The 25,854-nt window shown below is 41.0% G+C and overlaps 1 protein-coding gene across 1 annotated transcript in view; it reads left to right on the top strand.

Moving 5' to 3' along the window:
* The first annotated feature begins 1,379 nt into the window (after nucleotides 1-1,379).
* Nucleotides 1,380-25,854, top strand: part of cpm (carboxypeptidase M) — a 29,276-nt gene continuing 4,801 nt past the window's right edge. The window contains exons 1-7 of the mRNA XM_004564835.3: nucleotides 1,380-1,497; nucleotides 2,644-2,823; nucleotides 7,804-7,901; nucleotides 18,746-18,918; nucleotides 22,784-22,880; nucleotides 22,953-23,058; nucleotides 24,130-24,300. Coding sequence (XP_004564892.3) covers nucleotides 2,658-2,823; nucleotides 7,804-7,901; nucleotides 18,746-18,918; nucleotides 22,784-22,880; nucleotides 22,953-23,058; nucleotides 24,130-24,300 — 811 coding nt within the window. The 5' untranslated portion in view covers nucleotides 1,380-1,497; nucleotides 2,644-2,657. The remainder of the gene's footprint in view (nucleotides 1,498-2,643; nucleotides 2,824-7,803; nucleotides 7,902-18,745; nucleotides 18,919-22,783; nucleotides 22,881-22,952; nucleotides 23,059-24,129; nucleotides 24,301-25,854) is intronic.

Below are 25,854 nucleotides of genomic sequence, written 5' to 3'. Positions count from 1 at the left end.
AGACCTGTTGGCGATCTGGAGTTCACACTGAAAGCATCTGGAGCCTCGCTACATGCGGCCAAACCAGGAGTTGTGCCAAGGTGGGCATCCCAAACAAAATTTGTTCCCCCTGCATAGCAAGCATTAGTTGGGCACAGAATGCGGATCCAGTTTAATTTACTCCACCTCCATTACAGACAATTGGACGTGGAAGCAGAGATGTTTTAGTTTTGTGAGAAAGTGAAAAATGATTGTCGTTACCTTACCATTTGAGGGTTACAACAGAAAATTATTTATTGTGGTATCGGACAGTATTATGAAACCGTTTCGTGGTTTGAAAAGAAAAAAAAATTACGCAAAACCAAGGAATACCAATCATGCACAAAAACACATGGACACTGGGTCACCAGACCCAGAACCAACTGGCCTGTCTGCAGTCCAAACCTTTCACCAACTCTTGAGAAGCGTGCATGAGTTGCTGAATGCCTCCCAAAATTTCCACAGCAAAAAAATTTTATGAACATTTAGAACTACAATCTCAGCAGCAATACCAACACCTTTCTCAAGACCCCTTATAAGAAGAGCATGCCCCTATACAACCTCTTTGAAGTCCCTACAATCTCCTCAACATCTTTACAACCCCTTCAACAACTCAATTTGTTTAAGACTCCTACAGCTATTTTAAGGACCCTTTTAACTCTTCCAAGACTCATTCAGCCTCCTCAGCAAAAAGAACAAAGACTCAGAGAAAACATTAATGGGCCTTTACAGCATCATCTCCCACCTAAAATTTCAACCAGATCAAAATACAACTTTTTCTACCTTAAATCACCATCACATTTTATAATAAATTCTTCTTCTTTCTGCTGCTTTCTTTAGGGGTCATCTGCCTCCATCTCACCCTACTGGTAACATACCATTATTGTAGGGTCTTTGCCTTACAATATAAAGCTACTACTGTCACTCCTCAATCTGTCCTCTTCTCTTTCTTATTAGTCTTCTTCCATCTTCTCAGCACAGTCTCTTCACTCCTTACATTTTCTTCTCCATCCTTAATCACTCTAACCTGCTGCACATCCTTTCCAGCTCACTCTGCTGAGCCAATAGATACAATTCCTTTTCTCCTTCTTCAGTGTCCATCCTAACACACAGCTCACTAGAAGCCTTTTTCTTTGCCTGCTCTCTCTTTGCTGGACGCCTACTTCCTCTGTCATTTCCTCTTCATTTGAATGCATTTGGATATGTTTTGCTTCCGTCGCTGTCAACCACACTTTCAGATCTACTCATGTGAGCCTCTTTGAGCAGATTGCATGAATCATCGCTCTGTTTCATTCACAAACCTGCCGACAACCTGCGCCTGCGCCCAACACACATACACGCACACTTCTCCAAGCTCCGCCCCTCCCGCGGAGTGAGACGAAGACCCGATGGTGAATGAGTAACACTCATTGAGAGGAGCGACAGACAGCGGCTATCTGTTCGTCTTTCTGCCGGTGTTGTTCGGAGCCGCGGGGACAGGTAAGACCGTCTCTGCTCACCTGACAGTCCCAGACTTGACCTCAAACGCGTTCCCGCTCTGTGTTACTTCTCCTTTAAACAGCACTTTCACGGTGGTGATGTTTACAACTAACAGTACCTTCAGAATTTGACTAGAATGTATTTTTAAATATATTAATATTTTAAATTGTTTATTTCTTACTTGTTTTGTTGCTATTATTTTCACAAAAATATTTTTTTAATATTTGTTTCTCCTATGTTTATTAGATTAATAAGGACATTTATAAAATGTATAAATTGCAGTTTAACTTCACTGTGTCTCGCTAATCATCCGATAATATGTATTATTATTATTGTTGTTATTAATAATAATAATAATAATAATAATAATAATAACAATTATTACTGTTGCTCCCTGATATTGTCTTATTAAGTGTTTTATTTGGTAGGTTTCAGTGTTTTGTTGCATTTAAACTCAAACTTAATTCAACCAAAAATCTTTAAATGGCACAACTTAGTCAACAAGAAATATACAGAGTCATCTAATGTAATCCTACAAACTGTCTCCTCACTGGATTAATGCTCTACTGAGATAAAACATTACCAGTGTTTTATATGACTGGTTTAACTAGATGAAGACTTACCTGCTTCTTTCTCTTGAGATTGAGAATTAATACTGAACAGTGATGTGATGCTAACAAAATCCCTTAAAATTCAGGATGTCGGAGTCCTTTATTTTCAAGTCGGAGTCCTTTATTTTCAAGCAAAGCCTTTATAAGTGGGAGGTATGGCTCTCGAGGAACAGGAGGATTATGCAGCAGCAAAGCTGTTTTTTCTTCTGGAAGTACAACATCCAGGAGGAAAAAATTTCAAAAGCTAATTTTTTGGCAAAGTCAAACCGTATTATGATTATATACATGCATTTTTATGTGGAGGTAACCACTGAAATTACAGTTAATTTACAGAAAGCTTAAACTTAACTGCCCAAATAATTGCCCAGAGACATTTAAAGGTGGTGAGACTTGTTTCAAGAAGGACTCTGTGCATGAACATCATTGATTATCTGTTTATGTAGAGTTATAAAAACTTATAAAAATGAGTAGAATGTCAGTGAAGATGTTTAAATTATTTCATTTACTTTAAAAATATTTTTGTTTCCCTCCACAGGTCTTATTGCAGTGATGTTATCACTCCTCTTCCTCCTCCCTCCCTTCTTCCTCTTCACACCCACCTGGACATTGGAGTTTCGGTATCACAACAACCATGAGATTGAGCAGTACCTCAAGCAGGTCAGCACCTCGAATCCTGACATCACACACCTGTACAGCATCGGCCAGTCTTCAAAAGGTAACCCTGCTCCTGCTGCTTCCTGTCCCACCTGTAATTCTGAGACTTAGTTGGGAGTTGAAATGACAAAAGGTGTGAAATGACAATTTGTGATGATCACAATAACAAGATTTCCTGGGCGGATGTGTTCCTCGTGAAGACTTCCCACACAGCCATGTGTTTAGCTTTTTTTTATTAAAGTCTTTTTGTTTTGATAGCCATTATCAGATACGGTGAAAAAAGAATAAAGGAGGTTATTGTTCCTGCGCCAATGTCTTGGGGCTTTTTTGAGATCAGGAGCTCTTATTTAAGGGATATCCACCCAGCAGCAGCTCAGTGAAAGAATCTAAAAAGGTAATTTTGCCAAATGTGTAAACAGTGTTGAGGTTTGAGGCTGAGGCAGCTGCTGCTATAAGCCGGTGCTGCAGAAATGAAAATGAACCGAATCTGGTTAAAAAGTGAACCGTTTCAGCTTTCTCAGCTCGACTGACAGACCGGGATATTTTATTTCTGCTGCAATAATCTTTTTTGTTCTCTTCATGATTCAGTTTGTCAAGATCAAGAAATGTTTCTAACTTTCTCTATATTTCATTGCATTTGATATACAAAACTGCATACATTAATGTCTTGCATTAATGACTTGCACAACCACACATGGAGTCCTTTTGCACTACTTCCAAACACTTCGCACCTGTCCTCTCCTGTGTGCCTTTTACGGAGCCCCACAAGGGACAATTGGAGAAAAAAAATGAAGATGAAGTTTTGCAAGATCCCGCAAAACTTTTACTCAGGAGCAAGATCCCGGCCGCATCCTTCGAAGGACACGGCCCACGTAGACCGCGAAGGCCTGGTCCTCCGAAGACTGACAAGGCTGGAAGTGCGAGGCTGTGAAATGGGATGGTCTAGCCTTCAGATTTGCGCCACCACCTGTGTCAGTTATCTGCTCCTTGCTATCTAAAATATAACGGGACACTGGAGTAAATTCGCTACCATCTCACACTTCTGTTTAATCAGTTTTCTGTTTGACGTTTATTTAGCTGTGTGAAAACTATAACTTTAATCTCAGCCAAACTGTTTTACTGAGGAACAAATAAAAAACTGAAAAAAGCCAAACAATAACATTTTTAAGTTGCCTAAGTGACTTATATATCATAATCTGAGTAGCGAAAGGTTGCAGGGGTTTTGAAAATGGTGTGCTGGAAGTCCACTGTTCTCGCCGGCTTTAGTAAGCCTTGAACCCCCCAACTAGCTATCGAGCTAGTGGGTAACAGACATCTCAAAAAACATTGGAGCACTTTTGCAAATATGTGATGTCTTGATAAATCAAGCAGATATTTGAAGTTACACACCTACATGGTAAATGGCCTGTATTTATATAGCGCTTTACTAGTCCCTAAGGACCCCAAAGCGCTTTACATATCCAGTCATCCACCCATTCACAAACACATTCACACACATTTTCAAATATCTTGAAAGTTTATTTTGTGACCCAGAAAGAGTAATATTAAAACTACGGAGCTGCCCCCAATTGTTGGTAACTGGAATTGGATGGGCCGCGCTATGAATTCTGGGATAGGTTGGGCCACGAAAGAAATATTCGACCCATCCTTCAAATTCAGGGAAATGAACCGCATTAGGAGGAGACTTTGAATTGGGACAGCCTTCATCGCCTGGCTGTGACGTAATCGGCCTTCAAATGCGGCCTCCGAAGGATGCAGCCTAGGGATTGGGACATAGCTCCTGAGTTACTTTTGCGAGATCTCGCAAAATCTTTTGCAGGATTTCACCAAATTAACTCTGGATCTCGCAAAATTTTTGGAGGATCTCGCAAAAGTTCATCTTAATTTTTTTTCCTCCAATGTCCCTTGCGGGGCTCCGTAGCCTTTTCTTTTGTTTTGTATATATTTCTCCTGTTTATTATTAATTGCTTCTTATCCTCCTGTCTGTGAAACATGCCTCATAAATGAATATCGCTGGCTGGCTTTATATTTCTAAAAGTATGAGCAAAATCAGTCTGTGTGAAGCTGGCCACTGTCTAATCACAGTCATCTGCATTTGAACATTTGAAACTTGAATACTTTAAATCTTCATCTACTAAACTTTCACTTCTGAAACAAATTCTGGTTTTTTTACATTCTGAGATGAGACATTAGGTCATAATGGGACTTCCTACTTTCCAAATATTAGAAGACAACCTTTCACAATCCTGCAACACAACACCCTCTTAACAATTTTCTCTTGTGTGCGTATCATATATTGTGCTGTGCAAGTCTTGGACTTGCTGCTAAAAAGCCAGACTTGCTCTAAAGCACACGGGTCAAACTCCAGTCCTCCAGGGCCGGTGTCCTTAAATTTTAACATGCGTCCCTGCTACAACACCCCTGAATAAAATTAATAGGTCATTAGCAAGTCTATAGATCTTGACTGCATGCTGAGGTGGCAGTTTAGCCATTTGATTTGTGTTACAGCAGCTCATGAGTGAATTAACATGTTGCAACAACAGTACTTTTAGAAGTACAAATTTCCAAACAGTTACATTTACTTACATTTATTTGAGTAGGTAGGGTTACGGGTTGCCACCTCAGCATGCAGTCAAGTTCTATAGAGTCTTGCTAATGACCTACTAATTTTATTCAGGTGATCTGCACATGTGAGTATGTACAGAGGAGGTCAGGAGTAGAGATCCAACAGTGTGAGTCTACAGCCATCTGTACAAAACAATGGACACTCTGTGTGACTCAGTTTGGGGCTTCATTTCAACCAGTGATGTTGATCTTCTCAAATTTAATGAAATTACAAATGCAGTACCACCAGATTTTGATCCAGCTTTCAATACCATCTGGAGAGCATCTGATTGCCAGCACCTTCATTTTTTCAGCAGGACAATTATCCCAGACCACGATTTGTGCAATTCTTATTGGTTTGGAAAAAGAAAATGACAATTTCATCCATTTAACATTAAATGTCTGACAAAAAGTGAGTAACAATGAATTCCGTTTGAGGCGACTGCAGGAAATACAGTACAGCAGATGTAGATTTAGGTGATCATAAAGCTTTGAAACACAACCTGTTCTTAGACTGATTCCCTTACATGTAGACGCCACAATAGGAATGATGGATAATTGATGAAGCATCGGGCATCCGCCTCTATACCCACCACCAATGACTGACTGACCTGGATCTATCTGTTGGTGGATCGCATGACTGGACAGTAAATAGTTTCTAATTTAATCCCAGACTGCTTAATCTGACACACACACAGAGCTAATCTGAGCTAATCTGGGACACCAGCTGGCCTCCGTCCAGCCCGAGTGTGTTTATGCATTTTTCAGTCTCATCTTGTCTTTGTGCAACGAATCAGTTTTTCCCTCAGGCTGCTGCTCTGATGACTGAGTCACACTTTGCCGTGATTTACGTGAGTGTGTGTTCCTGGCTTGTTGAGACTTGTAGTTTCATTCATTGAATAACCAGTAGTACTGGCAGTACAGTTACAGAAGTGTGTGTGGGTGGGTGTGTGTGCCTGTGAGGAAACTGACTAACTGAGAGTTAAAATTTAAACCTCAAAACTGCAGGCTGCCAAACCAAAGCACAGAGTTCAAAGACACTGAAAGAGCAAAGAGGAATTAAAGCCTTTGATTAAAAATATTAACTTATTTTAGTTTCTTCTAATACAGCAGATAAAGATTATTTATTGACCTTTAGTTTACTGCAAACATTAAAAAAGTTTCACGTAAAACACGTGAAAGATGCATTGATATGATTCTTTCTAACCAGCAGGGGGCGACTCCTCTGGTTTCAAAACAAGAAAAAAACATATATATATTTTGAAACATGAGAAAATGAGCCCGATTCCCACTTCCTCATATCTCATTATGAGCCTCAGTTTCACGGTTTTTAACAAATCACAACCCTCATTTTGTAAATTTTGTCTCCATATAAGGTCAAATGTGTGATAAAGCAGAGTGCTGTTTGGCATGGACACGTGGTGATGGACAAGCTGAACATTTAGTGTTCCTCTCCCTTCAACGTATCTGAAACTGATCTTAAAGTAAAATGGTATTCCAGATGTTTCCAGAAATAAAATGGAAGTGAACAGGGGAATAAATGTGCAGCTGCAGTTTCTCTAGTTCCCATAGACTCTTAAAATGAACAACTTTACAGCAGAAATAATCAAGCTTATAGCCTGATATAAAAATTGTTAAAATATAAAAAACTTGACTGAAAGTCAGTGAAACAGATCTGGTGGAGTGATAATTAATTTTCTACTGTTTACTTAATTGGACTGTGGACCTTGTAATTTTTAATACATAACTAGACAATTAATAATATAAAGAAATAAGGAGTGGACTTTTACACAGTAGTGCATACTAATCTGAAGGCTCCAGAATTTGTTAAGGACACAGGGAGGGCCCTGCAAGGATGGATTCTGGTGGCTTATCATCAAACTGACCTCCAAAGACAACAGATAGCAGTAATTCACAGGATGCAGGCAGAAAGGCATCATGGGATACTTATGTGGACAGAACAGAGTCACTGGATGTGAAGAGAGAGAGCACTTTTACGTTCACATGTTTTGAATTGCTGCTTACTTTCTTAGTACTGAATGTTGACCATATTGAATATTGTAATTCATTTTTCTCCTCAGTCAGTCTGTCAGCTGTGAACGCTCACAGCAAATTTAGAGAAGCAGGTCTCTGGAGACCGGGTGGACATTCAGAGTTTTATTTGTTTTGTTGTTTTTATTGTTGGTTTCTGTCATATTTTGTGTGTACTTGCTTTTATTGCACGTTGTCACTGTGAAAAGCTTTGCTGTAGCAAATATTTTTGTGCATGCTGGTGTGCGTTTCTTAGCATTCTTAACTAACCCAGGTGACAATGAACCGTTACCTAATTACATATTTTTATCTCCCAGTGCACATCATGTTCAATTAAGCAGATGTGAGCAGCACAAACTGTAACTCTTAGCTCCTGAAGGCTCTGTTTGCTCTGCGTGTCTCTCAGGTCAGCAGCTGTGGGTGTTGGCTTTGGGTGTCAGTCCTCACCAGCACACAGTTGGCATCCCAGAGTTCAAATATGTGGGTAACATGCATGGAAATGAGGTAAGACAATACACACACATGCACACGCACACACACACAGAAGAGTGCCACTCCCTTTTAACAGGAAGCAGGACTAAAGGAGGACAAAAGAGATCAACAAAAGCCATTCAGAGTCCAGAGCCCGTGGATTCCTTTGTGTGTGGACAACAGAGTGTGTGATGACCTGCATAATTCTCAGATAGAAATGGACAGTGTGCCGAATCAACCGAATCAAGAAACACTAATCTCAGGTTCTTTGTATACTTAGGCAGGTCAGTTAGTAACTGGGAATAGCTGTAATGGAAAAAAGTGTCTCTTATTATATGTATATGAATGGCTATTGTACATCTGAATGAAGCTCATAGTATAGAGAACATAAGGATTTGACAGTTAGTTGACTTTGAATGCCTCACTCATCCGTTTTATAACAGAAATGGATTGGAGGTGTGGCTTGTGTCTGTCACGCCATGTAACACACATGATCTAAAAGATGGCATTTTCAAGTTTTTGAAGATTTGCTCATTTAGGATGAGGCCAAAACCCAACTCCACCCTTAGTCGGCGTCTCAATGACCTGGTGGATGTTTAGAGGAAAAAAAACCCCTATATGATGCTTCACTTCTTCTGACCACAAAACAAGCATGAACAACCTCCTTTTAACCACATCACAAAGCAACACTCATAATTACAACTGTATGCACAGCTGGATTGATCACACCAAACTCGAATCAGGAGAGAGTGAAGTGCAGCAAACAACATCTAAGCTAATCACAGCACAGCATCCCTCAGGTGATTCAGTCTAGCAACAACCTAAACAGGAAAACAGCATTATGCAGGATTTTTGGTCGCACAGCTCTTTGAGCACAGACAGAAGTGGTTTAAGGAAACTTTAATATAATATTTTATATTTATTTAAACGTTTCTTATTAAACCCAGCAAACACTTTGACATTGACCTGGTAGTCTTTTTTGACATCTAGTCACGACCAAGGAATGGTTCAAAATGAAAATTGTGCCATGATGTGAAGGAGTCACTTTCATGATCATCCAGTGATGTCACTCTTTGGCTCATCAGTGGTGTGTTGACATCACATCTTTGGCCCAACTCAGCTCACTTGGAACCCCAGTAGTGCTAAAACAGTACCTAATACCAGATTCTACCACCTAAAAACTGAGAAGAGTTGACGCTGGGTTTTTTTTGTTTTTTTTAATAAATTTTAAATCATGCTTTTTATTTGTTTTTGTTTTTAATGTCTCTGTAAAGCACTTTGAATCACCTTGTTGTTGAATTGTGAAATAAACTTGCCTTGCCTTGCTGCTCCCATGTAGAAGTGTACAGATGAAAAGCTCAGCAGGGCACTGAGACCTTTAATCTGTGCAGTTCTGCAGATAAAAAAAATTACAGTTGACTTTTTATTTTATTTGCTTCTTCGCAAGAGTACACAGGTAATTCAGTTAGCTTTTATTCTTATTGACAGTATGCAGTATTTGAGTGTTTGACCTTTGAGAGACATTTTTACAAACTAAAACACCTTATCTGCATTTTTAACCTGACAATTCTCAGATTTTGTGCAAAAGTTTCAAACTTTTGTTCTTAGAGGAAACTGATTTGCTTGATCTGCGGTGTTACACAGCACATTCAGCCAGAGTTAGGTCATCAGTGTGATGAAATCTGTGGCACCACTAATCAACAAATAGACAAGCTCTGTTTATTCCAGTCAGAACAAGTTTTGTTCTGAACTTGTTCTGACTGAACAGAACACAGAAGACATTCAAACTGTTAACACAAAGGTTATTCTAATAACACAATGTAATTACAACCATCATTTAATAGTCTAATAATTCCATTGGGATGAGACAAATTGAGTCTGCATGAATGTCCTTAAAAACCAGACTAAAACGTTTGACCAGTGTCAGGTTGCCATGGTGACAGTGGACAGCTGATCACACTGCAAATGTGTGTGAAAGTCAATGGAAGTGTCCTTAAATAGACACGTTACGCCTGGACACACACGCACAAACAGAACCAGTGGAGTATATCGGCTCAGAGGAATACGGCCCCATACATACACATGGAAACAGCAGGGTGGCGAATGGGAATGCTGAAAAGGTGTCGTGTAGCGTGCACTGTCTGTGAGTACTCAGGAGTTTCTGACTAGAGTATATTTCCTGTGAGGCTCCCATGCTTTCTGCCACAGCTTCTACTGATTAACATTGAGAAACTCTGACTTGCTTGATCAGGCAGACAGACAAATTTTATTGTATCTTCATTTTATCGCATCTTTATTTTCCCCACACTGACTTCCAGCTAATTTCTGTATCACATAGCACAGGGGCAGGTTGAAGCATTCTGAAAATGAAACATATTTATTATTACATATTTAGTGTATTTGATGCAAAATGTGTACAAAAACAACAACAACAAAAACACGTTATAGAGCTAAAAGGAAACGCACAGGAGGAGAAAATTATATTAAAAGTGTAAATATGAAGTTATTTAAAAGCAACCTCAGATTAGCAACAACCCAACATTTTACATTGAGTCATCATTTATTCAACAAAACTAAACTACAATGCAGAATCAGTGTGTGAGAAACAAATTACATCCTGCACCTTGTTGAGATGCTTTTAGCAATAATAACTGCTGACTGCTGTGGGTCTCACACTGACTCTAGAATACTTTGCTATACGAGTTTACGGTCCACTCAATGACTGTAAGGTGCCCAAATCATCCCCACACTACCGTGCTGAGAACTGGTATGAGGTGTTTTGCTTCCTCGGGTGATTTGCATCATGGACAAAGATTTCCACTTAGAAGTGTTGCAGTTTGTCCTGATGTGTTTTTCCACACCAAAGCCGTGCTTTCATGTTTGTTTTAGAGAGAAGAGGCTTTCTTCTGCAACCCTTCCAAACAAAACATACTTGCTCAGTTTGTTTCTAACTTGTGTTATCATGAACTTTAACATTTAGCATGCTAACTGAGGCCTTTAGAGTCTGAGGTGGAGCTCTTGGAGTTTGTTGCAGTATCTCTGAGCGTTGCACTGTCTGATCTTTGAGGTGTAGAATGATAGACTTAAGGACCAGATGACTGTTTTTATAGAGATTGACAGACCACGTGACGTGACTTTCGCGCATTGCATGCCGGTAACTCGTGGCAAAACAATCCAAGTACCTGCATCAAATGCAAGCATTTGCAGCACCGCAAAACGTTCATTCTTCGGTTCCAATAAATTCTTGCTTTTTCTTTGCCCCCCAAAAAGGTGTGTACAAAACGAAGGAGAACAATGCCGGTCCGTTCAAAGACAGACTTAATGAAAAGTCAAAGAAAAGATACGAGGAAAAAAATCTAACCAGTGAAAGGGTCAGACCCTTACGAGCACACAGAGGGACAAAATACGTTAGCGTGCTGCCCAACTTCACCACGCTCATATTTATAATTATACGGTTCTTGGAGTGAGTGCATACACTCGTGAAGTTTAGTAACTTCAGGTCACTGCAACAAGCCCAGGTACAGTTTACCGACGGATGGGTACAGGACCTTGAAATGCACCGTGTAGAAAGTAAAGACCATCGTACGAACAAAGGTAAGTTTACCAGTCTCACAAATCGTCTTCATAAATACACATTCGTTAACCGTTTATTAATAGGACCTTTGAGCTCAATGGTAATTAATTAGTAGTAGAAATAATTTCTGGTACCCATCACAGAAATGTAGCAGTGACAATAATATTGTATGCTGTAATCGTACTGGGCAATTAGTGATACAAAACAACTGTTTTATCCTGTGAATAAAAGTATATGTTTTTGTCAATGTACCATAATAACAGAAGCGAAACGCAATATTGTGTCAGGACAATTCACTATTTATGTACAATAAATAAAGGAGCATAGCTCGACAATTTCTGCTCAGCGCCAGACTTGCTTGTAACCTATATCACCAATTATGTTAAGAAAAATGACGCATTAACTACTACAGCAGACTGACCTTCGTGTAAATGCTTGGAGCAGACTAACCTGTGAGCTGGAGTGTTCTGAGACGTTATATTTAGTCTTTGAATGGCTGCAATCCAGGCCACCCGTCGCCTCTTTGTTACTTCGGAAACATGGCTCGAACAATTTCTCTTCAACGACGTAATCCGATAACAACCGATCTCTTTACCCGTCGGCTTCCCGTGGCTGTCATGCGACCGGCTATTGCAGTTAATAATACAACAGCTTCTTGACATTTTTTGTGTTTCTTTTTATCGCTGTATAACTGATTTCAATTGAAAGCCTGCGTGCGCTAGTACCTCTTGCCACGAGTTCCCAGAATTCTTTGCGGTTTTACCCCTGAGTGACGTCACATTTTCAATCACTATTAACCGAGGGCTTAAAGTGAAAGAGGGTGTACTTTCTTTTTCACGTATTTTAAGTGTGCTTTAAGTTGGAAACAGTTGTTTAGTACAGTTTGCAGTGCAGGAAGCAAAGAACATCCATCGTATATCCACCGCATGACAGAAACTCTGAGTGAGCGAGCAAGAGGTCAGAGGATGTTTCTGTCATCGATGCTCAGATGTGCAAAATACAAACAGCCATCATGGCATGGCAGAATCATGTCAGCAGCAGGAATGCAGTCTTGCGTGTTAGAAATGTTTAGTAACACTAAATCAAACAGAGAACTTTCAGCGTCTTTAAACTTTGCCTGAAGGACAATAATAAAAATTTAAACAGGAGGCACTTCCTCCTTTCACACATTAACCTCGTACACTGAGTGTGCTGCACTGACCTTTCTTTGGATTCACTTGGAAGCCTGTTTGTTATTCTAATTCTATTTTTTGACTCTTTTAATGACAATATCTGTCGTATCCTAAATGACTCAACAGCTTTTGCACAGATGTTCATGTTCCCCAGGGGATAGATCCTGATTTTAAAGTGAAAGTATTTTCCTAAAGTGTCACTGAGAGTTCACGTTTCTTTCCTCAAATGTGATTTCTACTCTTGAATCGATGTCTGTGTGATTTTGGACATTTCTGTTCCCTGAAGGATGAATCCTGATGAATTTGCCTCAGGTGTTCATGTTCCTCTTGTCTTCCAGGGAAGCTCAGCTGCAAGTTGTAGACAAACACTGCGGTTCACCTCAGCTTCACTCAACATTAGGTCACATAAACACGGCTGGACGGCTTTAATCTTGTTATCTAAACTTGTTGGAGGAATTGTTCAGTGACACATGGACTGTATGGGTGGCAAACACCACCATATGTTTTGGTTTTATCCAGTAATGGCTGCTGGATTTGAAGATATCAGTAATTAGATTGGACCTACCTTTGACTTTTTTAAAGCATATACTTACTTGGGATATTTTCCTTTACATTTACCTAGTTCAGTAAATCACTGCCCTTATTTCCCATTTTCTAAACTGCAGAGATATGGGGGGGCAGAGTTTCAAATAATGAGGTCAGTGTGTGTAAGCCAAAAGCTCAAGCCTCACACTGCTTCATTTCAGATGTTTTTTCTACTCATGGATCTGGATGATGTCATAGGGAGAGAATAAAACTTCAAGGGGCGTTCATTTAAACACAGCCTATTTAAGACAGAATGTGAAGGGAACTGTGAAACATGCAAAACTGCTCAAGTGAAGCCCAAGAAACACAATCTAGAGTAGATCCGCTGTCAACTGCCGATATCAAGGTTCAAGGTTCTTCATTATTTGTCACATGCATAGTTATACAAGTATAACACACAGTGAAATGTAGTCTGACACGCTCCTCGACATGTGCAAAAATTGGGGGGGGGGGGGGGGGTGTAGAGGAAGAACATTATATATATATATATATATATATATGAATGAATGAATGAATGAATGAATGCTTTATTGGCCATATGCAGGTTGCCCCACAGAGGAATAGGACCCCCCCCCCCCCCCCCCCCCCCCCCGACTTACACACACAACAACAAGACAACACAAGGGAATACAGTCGGAGATCGGCAGCGTTGGGAGAATAACACTGAAAAAATTACACAACATTGGGAAAAGTACAAGAGGAAAAAAAAAGAGACCTCTTCACACGCTGGGCAACCTATGGGAGGACAGCATGAGAACAGGAAACAAAAAAAACCTCCTCTGCACAGAGAGCACATTAATGTCCACATCACAACATCAGAGCACATGACAAGCCACAGGGGATGGATAGGGGGGTGGGGGGTGATTCGAAGGAACACAGCAGTCGTCCTGCACCATGCTACCATTTCAGCGCGGCACGCAGACCCGCTGCCTTCCCCCGCAGGAACAAGCATCGAAGGCGTTTGGAAGGGAGGGGGATGAGTGCGTGCTTATCAGTGTAAGTGTATGTGTGTGCGTGTCCATAGTTCAGCTGAGACAGTGTCCTTCGCTGTATCAGGCTAAGTAAACAGTCCTCCAGCCGATCCAGGTGTCCTTCATGGGATGGGAAGAATAGTCATCACACAGTCGTTATCAGGGAGTTGTTTTGGTGGGCTCCAGCCTTGGGCCTGAGCAGCTGGCGCCGTGGTGTCCAAATGTAGAATATTGTTGATTTCTCCTTTATGCGAGCAGCGAATTTAGCACTCTGACACTGGGGCCTCGATTTCCCGTTGGAGCGCTGCGAGCCTCCCCATGATGGTATCAAGCTTCTGTTCCGTGGTGTTGTCATTCTTTTGGTTCTGAGACCCCACAGCTGCAGTGAGCCGTTCTGCGATGTTATCCAACTTTCGCTCAAGGGTGTTATTGTGAGCAGGCCCCTCTCTGATGTATCCCATCATACGCTCAATGGTGTTAGTTTGAGTCTTCACGGCAGCTGTAAGCGTCTCCAAGGTGTTAACCATGCTGCGTTCGGTGTGGGAGGCCGCGCCTCGTCCCATTGCTTCAATTCCAGCGGTCAGCTTAGGGGGGGTTTGAACAGCTGGTTCCGCTCTCTTATTTCTCCGATAAGTCAGGGCCAAGCCAGCTCCGATCAGCAAGAACCCTGTTATCATGGTTCCGAATAGGTAAATATCCTCAGCGTCCTCGATAGACAGTCCCGCCAGGCACAAGATCCTCCAGGTTTGCCACCCATCCATCGTGTATATATATATATATACACATATAGTATATACACTGGGTGAATGTGCAGTAGTAGCAGCAAGCAGGTGAATTCTGTACATTAATATGAATAGATATCTGACTATTTTACAGGATAGACAATATAAACATATTTAAAATTAAAGGAATTGAAATGTACATTGTGCCTTGGTTTAGTGTCTGGAAGAGTCCTGTCTCAGTCAATTATAGATGATGTGAGAGGGCGGGTGTGTGTGTTTAGGGCACGGATGGCTTGGGGATAGAAGCTCCTCTTGAGTCTCTCTGTCCTTGCCCGGAAGATGCGGAACCTTCTACCAGATTGCAGAAGTTGGAACAGTTTGTTGCCAGGATGGGACGGGTCCTTCAGTATCTGCGCTGCTCTAGTCCGGCATCTCCTGGTGTAGGTGTCCTGAAGCGGGGGGAGAGCAATCCTGCAGCAGCGTTCTGCTGTACGGATCACTCTCTGGAGAGCTTTTTGGTCCTTCACACAGCTGTTCCCGAACCACGATGTCATGTTCTGTATGAGGATGCTCTCCACAGCGCCTGTATAGAAAATCCTGAGGATCTTTGGAGAGACCCTGAACTTCTTCAGTTGTCGTAGGTGATACAGGCGCTGCCTAGCCTTTTTGGTCTGGACCTGAATGTGGGCAGCCCATGTCAGGTCTGAGGAGATGTGGACACCAAGATACTTGAAGGACTGCACCCTCTCCACTGGAGCTCCATTGATGATAATGGGCTTGTAGTCTCTGTGCTGACCCCTTCTGAAGTCCACCACCAGCTCCTTGGTCTTGCTGACGTTCTTCCATTTGGTTGTTCAGTTCAGTTCAGTTTTATTTATATAGCACCAACAGTTGCTGTTTGAGGCGTGGCTGCTCACAGCTGCAGGGCGTCCCCTCCTCTCTGTGGAGACTGACCTGGGCCTCCTGAGTGCTTGAATCAGCAGCTGCTATGTGATGGTTTCTGCTTTCTGACTTTTTAGCGCCATTTAGCACAGAAAGAAGAGCAGCAAAGACCAGCTCTTCCAAGGCCAATTATCCCCGAGTTAGGGGTGCCGTAGAGACTGATAAGGAACATGTTGATTGTACAAAACACAGTAAAGCCAGAGCTAACAGTAGATATCGAATTTCTTCGACCATGAAAAAAGTGTTGGTGGATGAAATTGCCCGCACTGAAAACTGGCTCCACGCCGACCCTGATGAAGGAACAGTTGCCTAACCTAACAGAGGGTGTCAGTGATGTTCAGCTGATATAAAGTAAAAAGATAAATCACAGTATAAAAATGCAAAAATAAAAATGTGTGTTTTCGTGTGATCGCAACAGAGACAAAAGATGGAGGGAGTTTGATGAAGGAAAGCAATATGATGGCTGGAGGCAGCGCTAGTCCTGACGTGTGTGTGTGTGTGTGTGTGTGTGTGTGTGTGTGTGTGTGTGTGTGTGTGTGTGTGTGTGTGTGTGTGTGTGTGAGTGAGATGATGTGGATACACACCTTTCCCAGCCTTCTGTCATTCCCACTCCCAAGGCTCTCATTCATTCACAAAGATGTTTTTCATCATCCAATAAGCCGCCTGTATCCGGAAAAAATGCCTCATCGTGACTCGTCCCTGGATTCCATTTCAATTCCTCGCTGACTCACGACATCACTTCCTCCCCCGCTGTTTTCTTCAGGCAGGAACATGCAAGGTCAACACACAGAAAACAAAGAATGGTGGAGTGAAATTAAATGTTAAACTTTTAGCCTAATAAAGTGAAAGCAATGCACTGTAAAGTTTAGGAAAAATAAACCACTCTAAATAAAAAAAAATAACTAAAGCTGTTAAACAATGAAAATAAACATTTCTTCGTGTTAAAGAAATTTATATAATTATTGAAGAGCTAACAACTGAAAATAACTTAGACTGTGTCTGCCTGTACTTCCATGTGATACCAGTTTAAAACTTTTAAACTTTAAAACTTTTGCGAGATCCCGAGTTTGTTTTGCGAGATCCTGAGTTTGTTTTGCGAGATCTCGCAAAAGTCCGTCTTAATTTTTTTTTCTCCCATGTCCCCTGCGGGGCTCCGTAGTTATCCACGTTAACTGAGTCTGCTGTCACTATACTGAAAGCACATTTCCAATTTTGCAACTAAACTTAATGTCCTCACCTGGAAATACTTAAAGTTTCCACACATATCACTAAAGGAAAGCTGAACTGATTGGAATATTTATTGATTGATTGATTGATTGATTGATTGATTGGTAATTTATTTCAACATGTGAACAATATACAAGTACATTTAGAAAAGAAATGAGAGAAAAAAAATATACTATACAAATTACATACAAAAAAACATTCTGATTAATTTACATGTTGAAAGGGAGTGGGAAGAAGTATACACTTATTTAATCCCACCCCTGTAATTATTATTGACTTCACTGCGGTTTTCACTGCAAACTTTGCGAACCATCCATTAAGCCAAAATGGACCCTGGACAGCCGTAAACTTGGCGTAAACTTGACGTTCATAATAAACTGGGCTGGAGCCACAACACTGATGCTCTTTACAGGAAGGGTCAGAGTAGACTCTACCTGCTGAGGCGGCTGAGGTCATTTGGAGTCCAGGGAGTGCTTTTAAAGACCTTCTATGACTCTGTGGTGGTATCCGTCATTTTTTACAGTGTTGTATGTTGGAGCAGCAGTTTATCGACAGCTGAGAGGAAGAGGTTGGATAAACTCATTAAGAAGGCCAGCTCTGTTCTGGGATCCACCCTGGATCCAGTGCAGGTGGTGGGAAACAGAAGGACTCTGGCCAAAATAACTTCTCTGATGGACAGAGTCTCCCACCCTATGCATTTAAATGTTGCTGAGCTGCAGAGCTCCTTCAGTGACAGACTGCTGCATCCTCGGTGCATGAAGGAGCGTTTCCGCAGGTCCTTCCTCCCTGCAGCTGTCAGACTGTACAATCAGAACTGCTCCCAACAAACATAGATGTTTACATCAGTGCTGTAACAACTTCTACTGTTATAACTTGCATATTACTTTTCTCAGGTTATCTATGCACTAACTTATTGGAAGTTACATGTCTACTTTTTAATGCACAGGTACAATACACAACCTGCACTTTTCTAATTATTCTAAATATTCTTAACTATTTAAACATCTTTCAGTATCCTGCTCTGTTTGCACACTACAACCTGGGTTTGCCACTTATCTGTACTCTATTTTTAATAACTGTACAGTACTCTGCTTTGGTAACTATTGTCCATGATGTAAATATGTAAAAAAAATGTGTTCTGTTCTGTTTGTATATGTGTGTTTTTGCTGCTGATACAACCAAATTTCCCCTTGTGGGACAATTAAAGGATTATTCTATTCTATTCTATTCTATTCATTAACCCATTCAGATACTCAGATTAACCCTGGAAACATCATCTTTTCTACTCTTTTTCATATGTAGTCATGTTTTTCGTGTGTTAGTCAAAGGTTAGTCACAGTGGAGTATTTAGGAGGACTGACCTTGACGGGTGTTTTAGCTCTACGATAAGCCATGGGAATGGCCAGCTGCATGTGGGAGGTGAATAACATAATGTCTTTCGTTATGGTGGAAAGACATTATGTTATATTGGCGGAAGGTGGAAGTGATTACTTCACAGTTGGCTGACCATACCTGCACTAACATCTGTTCACCCATTTTCCTAAATATGAATCTTGCATAATGCATAATCTAAACTTTGTGCTGTTCACTTATGACTTATGTGTGAGGACAAGCCGTAAATTCCATCACAACATTTGTTTTTACCTAAATTTCTTTCTGCGTGTTTGTATTCGTGTGCTTTCAGGTTCTTGGCCGAGTGCTGCTCCTTCAACTAATAGATGAGCTGGTGCGCAGTTACCGTAGCAACGAAACATGGTCCTTGCGGTTGCTGAACAGCACACGCATCCACATCCTGCCGACGATGAACCCAGACGGCTTTGACGTAGCAGACAAGGACTGCTACAACAGCCAGGGCAGGTAATGCAAACAGCTTTACCTCTGTTTTAAGTTCTGAGAGACCTGCGGCACACCCTGTGCTCATCAGCAGCTAGTAAAACATTAAGACGGCAAACAGACGTTTCCTGACTGGGAAGTGGAGACCAAAAACAGAACTAAAAGAGAGATTGAACACTGTTGATTGTGTTGCTCTCTGTGTGCAGTGTGTATTTTAGCAAAAACCCCTAATGATGAACTCAAAGGCATGAACTAACCTCTTAAGTGAAACAGTAGGAAGTGAAATTGTACAAGAGAACAAATGAGCCGTTGTTGAGGACTCAGAGCTTTATTTGCTGCATGCTCATGCAATATGCATGACTCCCTCCTGAGGGACATATCTGCTTCTGTAGCTGCTAAATGCTCTGCTGTGTTCACCTGCTCGTCTTTGATGTACCCTGCTGTTGGCTGCTCAGCAGGTCACGTACGGTGGCTTTTTAGAGCCTCGACAACTGAAAGCCGCTGCCTGCTGCGGGAAAAACATTGCTGCTGGCTAAAAGCATTGCTGGACAAAGTATACAGATCCTCTTCTGTAATTAAAGTACTGACAGCACGCTAAAAAGGGCTTAGATTAAGAAATATCACTGAAGTTAGAAAAAAAAGTTTAATATTAAAAATTTTAGAATTTTACTAGACAGTAAAATTAATGCCACATAAACAAAAATAACTGCACCCAAAATCATGTCAGATATATTAAAATGGATTTCAGATTTTAAAAGGCACAGCTTGCACTTGTTTTTACTGCACAAAACAAAATGAATATGTAGGAAATATAATACTCTCCCCTGTAAAGTAAAGGCTGCCCAGCGACTGACCTGGCCTCTGGCCATCTTCTGTCACTGTGATTCTGGGAAGCTGTAACAGCGTATCTTGAAAGGCAGTCTGTTTTTATATGCACTTCCACAGCCGGGAGTTGTCTCATCCACAGACACATGGAGACATTCCAAGTCTGGTATCAACAGATCTGCAGTTGCAGTTTTCTTCCTCAATCAGCAGCGGAGCATTGAGTGCAGGAACACCACCTGTCACCACGATGTGCACTGTGTTTCAGGACATCCTGTTGTTTTCCTGCACCATCTCCAGTTGATTAGGTTTTTAGTCCAAACGAATAATGCCAGATTCCAAACTGAAATAGCCCGTGACTATGGTGACTTATGAGAGGCTGTCTTATTTCATATTTTTAGAGGCAAACCTACAAATTTATGCAGCATTTAATAACTATGAAGTAGTATTAAAAGTTTACATTCCTCAAATTTGTGAGGAACATGCTTAAGGGCAGTACTTGACTTAAACCACTTAGTTACAGCTGACTGGCTGTAAAGTTCCTTGGATTAGTGAGGCTACGCACCATCAGCAGCCCTCTTCACGGGATCCACTGTTAGCATAAACACGTTGATAACAAAACATGAACGCTGGAAAATATTTCTCACACTTTAACTTTTGCAAAGAATAATTTTGCATGTGTGTGTGTGTGTGTGTGTGTGTGTGTGTGTGTGTGTGTGTGTGTGTGTGTGTGAGTGAGTGAGAGAGATTAAATGCCAAGTTGACACACAGACATAATCTTGCAGTCACAGCTTGTTTGTTTTGTAAAGCCTAAGCTACATTGCTGCACCCAAAATACTTTGATTGGCAAGAGAAACACACACACACACTGTAGATCTATATCACACACATGCACACACAATTATACTCTGTAAGCATCTAATTATGATTGTTTCGTCGTCTTCGTATATTCTGTTTACAGTAGACTCATGTCTGCAGTAACTGCTTGTGGGAACAGTCTCATTATGTGGACTTGCCTCCCATATAGGTTTAGTCCGTGTGTGTGTGTGTGCGTGTGTGTGTGTGTGTGTGTGTGCGTGTGCGTGTGTGTGTGTGTGTGTGTGTGTGTGTGTGGTCTCTTTGGGGTCACTGCTTTCCAAACCTTATAAGGAAACATTTCACTTAAGCACATGAAAGTGAGTGAGATGACAAATGAGATGGTGAAGTCTTGTTTTAATATGCTGGCACTAATTCCTACAGAAAGGTGCCAGAAGATTTGGGTCGTCCCATTGGATGAATTACTTTTCTTCTAGAGTTCAGGTAGATGAGAGAAGAAGTTCACTTTTGAGATTTCAAAGAAGAATTGGATCATTATTTGGACATAAGACACTCAGAGCAGGCCTTTTATGATAAAAGGTACATATTTCTACTCTTGGACTTCACTACAGCGGCTTTACATGATTGACAGATCAAAATAATCCTTATTTATCTCATACTGAGCCTCAGTGCAACTACTTCGCTCATCCACGGTCTGAAACTATAGTCAGTAAATAAATGATCGGCACGACCACAGTGACATCACCGACTGGTTTCAGACTCTTTGGCATTTTTGTTGCTTCCATGTTGGTTTTTGTGAGAAGTGACCATTTGGGGTTTTAGTGCTAACCTATCACTAATGCTAGCTAAACTAAACTGTGCAGATGCAATATCAACAATATAAACAAAGCAGCTAATATCTGCTAATTAGTGCTAAGTGACAAATTAGAGGCTCTATAATGTATTTGTACATTTGTCTTACTTTGGCAACAGTGGGAAGGAAAAACGTTTTTTTAACAGGAAGAAACCTCAAGCAGAAACAGGTTTAGAGAGGGGCCGCAAGCAGTTAGGTTTGAGAAAGACGGGCGAGAGTAACTAGTTATTGTCACAAACCTCAGTATAAATATGCGACATCATACAGAGCCAAAAGAAAAAAAAATGTATTATGCAAACCCCGACTTATCATGGTAAATGGCCTGTATTTGTATAGCGCTTTACTTAGTCCCTATGGACCCCAAAGTGCTTTACACGACATTCAGTCATTCACCCATTCACACACTGGTGATGGTGAAGCTACATTGTAGCCACAGCCACCCTGGGGCGCACTGACAGAGCTGTCAGACACTGGCGCCACCGGGCCCTCTGACCACCACCAGTAGGCAACGGGTGAAGTGTCTTGCCCAAGGACACAACAACCGAGACTGTTGGAGCCAGGCTCGAACCGGCAACCTTCCGATTACAAGACGAACGCCCAACTCTTGAGCCACGATCGCCCTGTCTAATATGAACTTCCACCATTGATATGACAGAAAATAAGGGACAGCACAATGACAAATTGTGATGTGAGAGAAATGTGATTCTAAATAAGTCAGTGCTCTGAGTTCCGTTAGAGTCCTGTGAGGTCAATCATGACTCGTGATGTCATTGGGTCATGCGATCGAGATCCCCTCGACGGCCCTCGCTCTGATCTGAAATATAACAAATCCCAGTAGAACACAGGATGTTTGTGAGTTTGGATTTCCTTTGTGTAGTGTTCAAATAAACTTGACAAAATCAGATCCTTCTGTAAATGTCTGAAAACAGCAGCAGAAGATGGCAGTGACAAGAACAGCCTGATCGCAATGAAAAAGATATTTGTGATCTCTTATCGTCAGTAATTAACAGGGAACTGATGGCAGCCTGTCTGTGCACAGAAATCATTTTGTGTCTCAGCAGCTGCTCTTTAAATAGAGACACTCTCATCCTGCACACTCAGAGTATCATGGAAACTATTTTTAACACGTGTGCCTTGCTCAAGGGAGCCTTAGCAGCACTAAATGACTTATAATTTACTGTAAGTTTTAAAAAGTTTTCAAAGTTTGTTTTTTAAATAGACAAGAAATATAAGAGGTAAACTATGATTAGCACTAAGAGGTGAAGTCACACCCCTCCTGATTTCACTGTAATTGCGCAGGCAAGGGTGGAAGTCCACCCAAGAAGGCTGTGTGCTCTGACCTGATACAGAAATGAAAACAGCATTTTCATGCGTGATGTGACCGTTTTTCTCGGCCAGGTACAACGGCAACGGCATTGATCTGAACAGGGACTTCCCGGATGCTTTCGCTGGTCTCCAAAGTCAGCAGCTCTTTGAGGAGAGAAGGGAAGCTGAGGTTGGTTTTGCTTTGGAACGAGACAGCGTTTTTAAGTTTCCTCTGTCATCAGGATGCTATCATGTGTTTCAGGTCCAAGCAGTGATTGGCTGGTTGAGGACGGAGAGTTTTGTTCTCTCTGCAAACCTTCATGGAGGCGCTGTGGTGGCCAGTTACCCCTATGACAACAGCAATGGCGGTAAGCGGCAGATCCAGCAGTCTGACTTTAGCTGGTCGTCCACAACAGTCCCACAGTCGTGTTTTTGTGGATCTTTGTAGAATGTTTTTGGAGCTTCTTATTTGCTTCATATCAGCATGTGAAATGGAAAGTGCAAAGCAGGAAATAGGCCCTCAGACCCACCAGACAAATATACAAGTACAGAGAATGTGTGATGAGTGCACCTCTACAGAAGAGCGTAGCTTTCTGTCATGTGCTAGATGTGGAATATTTATAATTTTCAAAGATAATAGAGCTGGAATAATAATAAGAAAAGATATTAATTTAACAGTTTGTTACCTCATGGCCACGGGCTCACGGTACTGACAAAAAGAAAGAAACTACAAATGCAGAGAAAGGGAGCGCTCAATCATTAGGGAAGGCTTAGACCAGAAGGTATATTCACAGGAATATTAAACACCAGTTTTCAGCATGAAATAAAATATTTGTTTGCCATTCTCCCTTTATCTGAAATAATAATAATAAAAATCTAATAAAACACCTGAGCTTTAAAAACCTGTTGGAGGAGTCAGTTGAGGTATTTTAGGCACTAGGATACTTTCAGGACTCGGATAAGCTGCAGAAAAAAAATGTGCGGCTCATAAAAAGCTCATTCTCTTGTTCTGAAAAAGAAAGAAAAGAGATTTTGAGTTTGAATAAATCTAGCTTCTCATAATCTCTTATTTGAACGGCTAAAACTCTTTAAGTCCTGTACTTCAGATGTTTATGTGGGAACACATAACGCTATGGCTTAAAGCCTGTTTGTTTTGTATTTGTATTGTTTGAATTTGTTGTTTTGACTTCAAAATGCAGAAAAGGAAGTGTGTTAATCGAGATAATCAGATTTATAACTGCTCAGTAGAACTATTCGATTAAAAACAGTCATTTAGTCAGAGTTACTGCCTTAACTTTACCAGCCTGCAAACTCACACACAGAAAAACTTGGGGAAAACTTCAGGAAAAGGCAACAGGAAGTGCTACTGGAAACAAAATAATTCTAAAGCTCAAATAATCACCACCAATCACAGGCTTTTGCTCTCATCATTTAAACAGGTAGTGAACTGGTGGGCGGGGCTAGCATCGCTCCTGATAATGACGTGTTTGTTCACCTGGCTAAGGAGTACTCCCACAATCACGCCTCCATGTACCGAGGTAACTTCTGTATGGACAGCAGGCCGTTCCTGGAGGGCATCACCAACGGATTCCAGTGGTATCGTCTGGAAGGTCAGTGAGTTTGGCTAAGCTTAGCTTACAGAGAGACTGGAAACAGGAAACGTTCATCTGGTTCTGTCAAATAGTTCATTTACTACTGAAGTGTTTAGAGAAGGATAGCAAAATGATCACACAGGGATTTGTGATACTATAGAGAACATACAGAAGATTAGCTTCTGATTAGCATTGTAGAAAAACCACTACAATAACCACTACTACCTTTGCTCCATGATTTATTTATATTGAAGTGCAGTCCTGTGAAAAATTAAGTGCATCCTCACTGCGCCAATAGGAATTATTACTGTAAGTAGCAGCCAGGTGCTGATAATCAAATCGACTTTATTACCTGATCATCTGCGAATAAGCACCAAAGAGCTAAAGTTTTTGCAGGTTGCAGGTCTGGAAAATTCAGGTTTGTGTTAATTCAGTACCACATTCTCCCCAGAAGTGGACGTCTGATCAGATTTACCCCATATTTTTGTATTTACTCTTTAATTCCTCTCAGAAGTAAAGAAGTTAAGACCGTGTAAAACCCACCCACGCCATCTCAGATCCTACAGGCCTCAGTTAGCATGATAAAGGTTAAAGTTTGGAAAGTATCATCTGAACAAGACACAAGACTGTAACAAAGTGGAAATGTTTATCCATGATGCACAAACCGAACACCTCATACCAGCTGTCAGCGCAGTGGTGGAAGAATGATGGTTTGGGCACCTTGCAGTCACTGACTCGACCATCAACTTTTCCCCAAATTGGATCAACAGGATAATTATCCAAAGAACAGCAGCAAATCTCCAATCAGAATGACAAAAAAATAATGATAATAATGATAATAATCAAAGTGCTGCAATGGTCCAGTCAAAGTCCAGACCTCAGCTTGACTCAGGTGCTGTGGTGGGGCCTTCAAAGACCTATGCACACATGAAGGCTGCAAATGAATGAACCTAAGCAACGCTGTAAAGAAGTGTGGACCAAAATGTATCTATAGTAATGACAGAGTCTGATAAAGTCATACAGAGAACCATTACTTCAAACTTTTGCCACAAAACAGCTTTACAAGCTGCTGAATCACAGAGTGCACTTGTTTTTTCACAGTGCAAAAAGTCATGACTGTACAAAGCTTTTACAGGTTCTCCAACTTCACTCTTTGACTTATCTTGAAAAGAAATAATAGCCAATTTCTTTAATTTTCTATTGCAGTTGTTTGATCAAACTGAAAACCTGAGCAAAGAAGCTTTTTTCCTGTTTTAATAAAGCAAGACATTCATTGCTTGTGTTGCTTGGAAAGTTGGGTGAATTTCAACTTTAAATGCTATCTTGGAATATTTTTACAGTGTAAGCTGTAAAAATATTCCAAGATAGTGGGAATGTGAGGTTTATTGTGAAAGTGGAGGACAAGCATCCCAGCAAAACTACAGGACAGGAAATACTCTTACACTCATCACTTTAGCTTCCCTAAAATTTTCTAATACCTCAAAGGAGAAGAAAGTCCCTGGCATTAACATCTCTGAGTGACACATAAAGAATCACTTCTAAAATAAATCCTCTTAAATCTTGGATAAACTC

The sequence above is a fragment of the Maylandia zebra genome, linkage group LG17 (genome assembly GCF_041146795.1).
Source record: "Maylandia zebra isolate NMK-2024a linkage group LG17, Mzebra_GT3a, whole genome shotgun sequence".
Lineage (NCBI taxonomy): Eukaryota > Metazoa > Chordata > Actinopteri > Cichliformes > Cichlidae > Maylandia > Maylandia zebra.
Note: the sequence above shows the minus strand (reverse complement) of the source record. Positions and strands in the feature narration are given on the sequence as shown.